Here is a 7,640-nt window from a genome sequence, read left to right on the forward strand (position 1 = left end):
GCTCGTTACATAATATGAAATGAAAAAGGCATCTGAACAAAGCATTTTAGTTTGAAATGCAAACTTTCAGAAATTTGCTTCATAAGCAATTGACTCCTGTGAGTGGGTGTTTTATTTCATGCTGGAACAAGATATTTTAGTTGCTGTATCCTTAAAGCAGAATTTCCCTCAAAAGTGAGGATTCCATGTTCTATAAAACAAGCACTTAGTTCTTGACACCTTCTGAATCTGATATTCTGCATTGACACAGGCAACAAGAACTTCTCAGCTGACCAACTTAGACAGCAAATCTGGCCTCTTTCTTTCAAGGAAAAAAGAAAGAAAAAAAATATCTTTTCAACACCAGAAAAGTAAAGAAACTTTTCTTCACCTTAGGAGTTAAGAAACTGAAATTAGCCTCAAAGTGGCCTCTAAGAGGTATCAAATCTGCACAATCACAGAATTTACCAGGTTTGTAAGGAAACTGACTGCACAGTTTGCCAATTTAGAATTGATATTACAGCTCTGTTTTCACAAAGCAAGAGAAGATGGCAGTCAGTTTAAGTACTTTTAATTAGCCTGACTAGAGCTTCTGTTGACTCACACACCAGTCAGCATTCCGGGGCTAGCACAGATCATCCTGAAGATGGGGGCTGGAGACAGTGCCATGGGGTGGTCTCTCCCCCTAGGGCTTACCAATGCTACTGAAGGTCAAGTGATCAAAGACATCAAAGTTCCTTATTTGCAAGATCATACTCTGTGTTCACACCCCATCAGCAGCACAATTACACTTTAAATCTGGGTACTATGTTGATAACTCTCTACAAGAATATCCTATGAGAGGGATGGGACACAGCGCTATACCAAAACTTGACTGACTTGCTGCTCTGTTAAAGTTCTTCCCAAATGCCAGCATCCCAACTGTGCTGCTCAAAGACCAGTTCCAAGATGATATTCTCATTACAAGGAAGTAACCACGGAATTCACCGCCTAAAAACTCCTTGGGATTACTCTGTTAGTGATTAGCTGTCAGTCTGTACTCCACACAGCTGTTATTATGTTTGACAACACTCAAACTCTCTCCTCGTCTAACAGATACTCAAAATACACAATCTAATTTATATTAGCAAATACTAAACATGACACACACCTACTTATTGAAACATTTCTTAATGCCCTGATGCACAGCAATGAAGGTTGCAGAAAGTTTGCAGTTCTTCTCCTCCAAGCTGAATGTTAAAAGAAAAGTAATCCTTCTCAGCCCAGGCTCCAATTGCAATTGAATAAGCTTTCAGATTTTCCAGAATCTCTGCTGGCTGAAGCTGAATGAAGTATGTTAGTCAAATGGCACTTAAAATTATATTCATCTCTATAGGTGGCTCTTTCAAAGGGCTCTTCTGTAATATTTTCCAAAATTACACAATTTATTAATAATTCTGGGTAACAGAGAACAAGTCAGTTAAGAGCACACTTAGATCAAAAGCCATTTTGCCTTGTGCATGCCCATCCCAAGGGACCAGCAGGTGAACTTCACCATTCAGATCAAAAGAACTGCTGCCCAGTGACCCAGTGCAGCTGATGGACCAAGCACACAGCTGCCACTGAGCCAAGCTCCAGCATCACTAAATACAGGTTACCTCCTTTTCTAACTGCTCCATTACCTCACTCTTGGCAAACCAGCACACGACACAGAATGGATCAGAAAATCCTTGCTAAGCAGTGCCCAGCCCACCTCCACTAAACTGCCACAGCAGCAATATTCACTGAGCAATTCAAGTAAGAAATAAAAAAAATAAACCAGAGCAATTGGGGTGTTCCAGGTTAAAGCATATTTATACAACTGCAACAGTACATCAAACTACAGGGAAGTGAATGGGAAGAGACAGATGAGCCACAGGCAAAATTTGATATGCATGAATTATTACATATGTACATAAGTACTCGCCCCATGTTGCAAGACATCTGACACGGAATGAAATCAATCACCAAATCACAGAATACCACGTTGGAAGGGACCTCAAGAATCATCAATTGTTTTCAACAAAAGCATGGTCTAGACAAATTGGCCCAGCATCCTGTCCAGCCAAATCTTAAAAGCATCCAACATAGAGGAATCCACCACTTTCCTGGGAAAATTATTTCAGTGGCTGATTGTTCTCATTATGAAAAATTTTTCTCTCCTCCAAGAACCTTATCAAGGTCAATCAAATCAATATTAGCTGTGTCCACACTATATGGTGTTAAAGTTGTTCTTAAACCTTTAACCAAACTTTTATACTATGACCTAAAAATTGTGAACTTATGGCTTGGTTTTGTAACCATGTCGAGGGAAGAGGAGGGATAGAGAAAATGGGCAAGTAGATAATTAGTACATACAGGAAAAAGACAAGGAAGAACAGCTGAAGGGGATCAAGGAATACTGTGAAGAAAACTCAAGGACAGGGAGTAGTCTGGGTACACTGCAAGATAGACAGGATGCAGGGATGGGGAAATGGAACAGAGCTGAAAAATTCAATATTTAAAGATTGGGTCATGTAAGAAAAGCTAATAAAGCATTTGGCAGGGGAAAAAAATAAGATGGGACAGGACACAGAGCTGCAGTAGGACTGAGAGAAGGGAATGAGGAGACAAAACCCAGAAATTTAATCTAGATGTATGACTACTTTTGCATGTCTAAGTTGGACTTTTCCAGCTACACATGGTAATGGGATCTTGCACAGTTCTCTCCTAATCATGCAAATAGCATCAGGCAACACTTTCCCAGTTTCCTCTGAGTTCCATACCCTGTGAGAAAAGGATGCTATAGAGACAGTAACTTGTTCTCAGAAATTGAGTAGACTTCACAACCCAGCCTTCTACCAGTAAGGTTCATACTCAGGGGACATGCAGGGGACAAATCTGTGCCCAGATGATGCCAGTTCATTCTGCCTTTCTGTCCAGTTAACACTCTGAGGCATAACCCTCTGAATTTCTGGAGCTGGATTCCAAGACATTCAGTTCAGGAGCTTCTGAATAACTTTGACAACCACGTGGGAATTAATGAACTCAGTTATAACTAAAAAGCTACTTGCCACTGTTTTCCATCTATTTCACTTAGGGAAACTAATATTTCCTTTGTAAGTAACATTTATTTGACAATCTGATTCTAAACCTTTTCATCCAAGTCTTCCCAGACCACACTTGTAAGCACTTCCCTTCATGTTTAAGGAAGGTTGATGGCTTTTGTATCATAATCAAAACCAGAGATACACCTCTAGTTCTGCACAAAATAAAATATTCTGTCTCCCTCTGCTGGCGCTGCATTAAATCAAACCAGAAAAAGGAAAAGAAAAACTAGAAAGCAAATGTTTGTTATCTGAGAATATTATATACAGAAGCAATGCTCAAATAACAGAAGATTAATACTTTAACCATACCTTCTAAATAAGTATTACAAGAAAGAATACTAAGGATCTTTCTGAACACAGCATGAGGCCCATGCCAAATTTAAGTAAAACAAAGGAACACTTTTAAATGCTTAAAAATTAAGTTTCACATTAATACACAAGCTCTTACCTTGACTACATTAGCACATGCCACTACAGTAAAATTATTTTAATAAAGTCTTTACATGCACCTCAAAGCTCCTACAGACATTTTTATGAAAAGACCATGCTTTATTTACTGTACCTGAACATTTCTGTACCTGTCAGGCTGCATGTTAATGAAAAAATAAGATGGAACATTAGGTTATTTTCACACATCATTTCCAAAGGCATAATTTCTATTTATTGTTACATGTGACCGTTACATGAAGTTTTACTTTAGAAGAACTACCAAAAAGCACTTCAGTCTATCTTAAGATGACAACTTTGCCAAGTCAAATAAAAAGGTTTTACTGTGTGGGGAGAAAAGGCAAAACAATTAAAGAACAACATTTCTTCCCTTTCCCGTGCACTCTCTCAGAAACCCCCAAAATACTGTTTCCAGGTACTACTGACATCACTAGGAGTCAGTCATAACTAAGGAATAGCATAGCCTGGCCTCTTGACTTTAAATTAAGTGTGAGGGCTTAAATGAAACGCTGCTCACATTAATGAAACAAACTATTTACACTAGTACACAGAAAGTACTTACAACGTTTCTGGGAAACTGCCTGTAAACAAGCTGTGACAATGTCGCAGTTCTTCTGGACTTTTTGTACAAGCCTGTCTTTCTGCTTCAGAAGACGGAGCAACTTTGCTGATTGAACGGAAATTCTGTAATTCAGTTCTCGTTTTATAGTTGTTAATTCATCAACATCTGCCAACAAGCAGAGAAAACAACTTCAGTACGTGCCAAAAGAATTCACAAGCAGCTTATTGTAGCTGACACGCAAAGGCACTTGCCCCACAGACATTTACAAATACAGACTTTCTATAAATGACAAGTTCTATTAACTGGGGTAATTCCCAGTTATAAACACTTTTAGAATCTGAGCCAAAGTCTTTCATTTTCTTTTAAACATAAGTACTTCAATTTATTGCGCAGAGTATGAATCTTAACAACTATACTGTTATTAACTCCTAGGAACGCGACAGATGCAGACAGAATGTATCAATAAGAGTGCAACCAGGGGATACATTTTAAATACAGTACCTTCCAGAAGCTGCCTGGACAAGATATACATTTGTAGCAGACAAGGGAACATGTTCTAGAAGCTGCCTGCAGAGCTACAAATGCAACTCCAGAATAAGCTCTGAGTGGGAAATTCTTTCCACTAAGATGCAACTAAATGAGTTCTGTCATGGCCTCAGTTATCCCCACCGGCCAGCCGTAGCGCCACCAGACCCCTTCAGTTCATCAAAATGTCTCAGCTTAGTTCTAATATTTCTGTTGTCCCCCCATGAGGTGAGCTTCAAGACCAGAAGAGGGAGTTGTTGGGGAGATGTCCTAAGTCTATTCATTTTTCTGAGCCCTCTGGTCTGTTCTCAGATAATCCCCCCACCAGTGAAATCCTGGGTCTTGACTATCACATGCTGACCTCTTCAGCTCCTCCCTGTAACAGCCTGGTACAGCTTGCCACCAGCATCTACACAGCTGCCTGCTCCCTGCAGCTAACTTTTCAAACTATCACTTTCAGTGCAACCCCCGTCCCCTGACGCTGGAAAGAAAATCAATCAAAAAATCCATTCTTCAGTAACCTGATCTAATGAGAAATATATATACCCACCCAGGAAAAGCTACTATCAGTGGGATGGTAAACAGCTCAGCTCATGTGGCAAAGCTTTTTCAATAATTCTGGAGAGCTTAAAGAAAAGGACAAATTAGGCTGAAATGACCATCAACCATGGGCTAGTGAAAAGTAGGATTGCAAGAACGGGGGAGCCACTAAAAACACAATGCTGTATTTTATAGCAGCTACACTGTTTCGGCACCTGCTGCTCAGATGCAATTCCCAACCACCTGTACCAGGCAAGGTAATTTAAAACTAGATCTATGGATTTGAAAGCAAAAAAAACCAAAACCAAAACCAAAAACAAAAAAAAAAACACCAAAAAAAAAAAAAAAAGGTTGCATTTGTACTAATTTATACAGTCACCACTGGAGTTGTCTGGTGAGTTTTACTCTTTTCCACTTGTGCTGCTTAGCTGTGCCTCTAAAAAAAGAGTAACTTGGCAGCAAAACTAATGAGTTGAAACACCACAAAATATATTTCTGAACAAGAAAATTTCCTGTTGAGTCGCAGGTTGCCAAAGGACACACAGAAGAACTTGAGCTACATCCTAGTAACATCAGAAGGCGTGTCATCTCATTAAGAAGCCAAACACGGAAGCAGATAGCTGTTTGAACAGCTCTGAAAAACAGGCATATTTAGTCACCTCTTGGATTTTTTCCTCATCAAAAGCAAAAGTGATTAAACATCAGGAAACAAGAGGCCTTTGTTCTCTTTTCCTCTTCATTGGATCAACTTGAAGTTGCACGTCTCAGTCATTCACAAACATGCACTGTTGAGGCTACCTAACTTTCATAAGAATTCTTTGGAAATTTCATTTAGATTCTGATTTACTCCAGCATTTACATTTTTCATTACACTCCTTTCTTTTTCTTTTTTTTGAAGACATGCCGACCTCCAAATAAGCTCTACAGTTGTCCAGTTTAATTTAGGTCCAGTAGAACTAAAAGGCTCTGAGAAAAATTCTTATGATACTGTATGTGTAGAATCTTTTCTAGATTCAGAAAATAAGGACTGAGTGGAAAGGAAAGGAAAGGAAAGGAAAGGAAAGGAAAGGAAAGGAAAGGAAAGGAAAGGAAAGGAAAGGAAAGGAAAGGAAACTGGACGTTTATTCATTACTGTAAGTGCGGAAAAGCACCAAACTCGCAGAATGACAAAAGCTTAGGCAGTCTGTCACAGAAACTAAGAGCAGACTACTCTATTTCGGCTCCTGGGCACCTGAAACAAAAGAGGGGCAAACAGCACAGGAGGCCCTCGCCTAAAGGAACTCTCAGCTAACAGCACGTGGGAAACTTCTGGGAGCCACGGCCATGCAAAAGAGCCTGGAAATGGACATATGTACACACATAGATAGACACGTGCGCGCAGGCACGGAGGGCATCTTCGGCCAGAACTGCCTTGCACGCACAGAAGAAAAGCGGCAGGGGCAGGCGGGCGGGGCGGGCTGTACCTTTCAGCCGCAGGTACTTGACCTGGTTTGGCCGCTGCTGCAGCTCCCCGAGGGCGCGGGAGCGGGCGCTGCCCGAGGGGACGGCCGCCTCCACGGCGCTGTACAGCTCGGTGAGCAGCCCGCTCACCAGCGACGAGGTGCGGCTGGACCGGCCGCTGCCGGGGCCCGCCTCGTCCTCTTCCTCCTCCTCCTCCTCCTCGGCCAGGCTGTCGGCGCTGCTACCCGCCCTGCCGCCCGCGCCGGCCTCCGCCGCATCCATCTTCCCCGCCGCCGCCGCCGGGTTCCGGGCTCGGCGCGTCCCACGGTCACACGCCGGGGAGGGGCGGCCAGGGGAAAGGGAAGCGGGCCGGAGAACCCAGGCGGGAGCGCCGCGCCCGGCTCCGCTCCCTCCCCGCGCACCGTGGTAGAGACCGGGGCGGGGGCGCTGCACCTGCCGAGGGGCGGGGACCGCGCTCCGCCTCGGGGCGGTGACACTGGACGCGGTACCCGTGCACTGTGCGGCTGCCGTGGAGGTCACCGCCGTCCCGCCAGCCGTGCTGCTCCTGCTCCCTCGCTGGAGGGGAGGCCCGGTTTTGCCAGCAATTCAGTACCTGTGCTGTGGCCGGTCCCCGTGACACCGCCTGCAACCCGGTGCGGATGGCGGGGTCCGCACGGCCGCCAGAGCCGGGCTCTGGCTGCGGCACCGATGGCGGTGCAGGGAGGCCCGGCCACACGCATAACAGCCGCGACTAGTTCAGGTCAGGAATGGACAGAATCACAGAATGGGTAAGGTTGAGTGCTCCAACCTTCCTGCTCAGGCAGGGTCATCCAGAGCACATTGCACAGAACTGCGTCCAGCCAGTTCTTCAATATCTGCAGTGAGGGAGACTGCACAACCTCTCTGGGCAATCTGTTCCAGTGCACAGTCACCAGCACAGTAAAAAAGTTCTTCCTCATGTTCAAGTGGAACTTCCTGTACATCAGTCTCGGCCCGTTGCCTCTTGCCCTATTGCTTGCCTGAGATGACCATTCTTCTAC

General features: G+C 43.7%; 1 protein-coding gene across 4 annotated transcripts in view; it reads right to left on the reverse strand.

Moving 5' to 3' along the window:
- The window catches only part of TBC1D30 (TBC1 domain family member 30), a 50,877-nt gene extending 43,683 nt beyond the window's left edge, over nt 1–7,194 (reverse strand). For 2 of the 4 annotated variants that reach the window (XM_059846985.1, XM_059846986.1), the window contains exons 1-2: nt 6,624–7,041; nt 4,096–4,260 (exon numbers count right to left, since the gene is read on the reverse strand). In XM_059846985.1, the coding sequence (XP_059702968.1) occupies nt 4,096–4,260; nt 6,624–6,882 (424 nt within the window). In that variant the 5' untranslated portion in view covers nt 6,883–7,041. Of the gene's footprint in view, nt 1–4,095; nt 4,261–6,623 lie in introns of all 4 variants that reach the window. The other 2 variants (XM_059846988.1, XM_059846991.1) reach the window with 2 other exon arrangements.
- Between the last annotated feature and the right edge of the window lie 446 nt (nt 7,195–7,640).

Source organism: Haemorhous mexicanus, chromosome 5, assembly GCF_027477595.1.
Source record: "Haemorhous mexicanus isolate bHaeMex1 chromosome 5, bHaeMex1.pri, whole genome shotgun sequence".
Taxonomy (NCBI): domain Eukaryota; kingdom Metazoa; phylum Chordata; class Aves; order Passeriformes; family Fringillidae; genus Haemorhous; species Haemorhous mexicanus.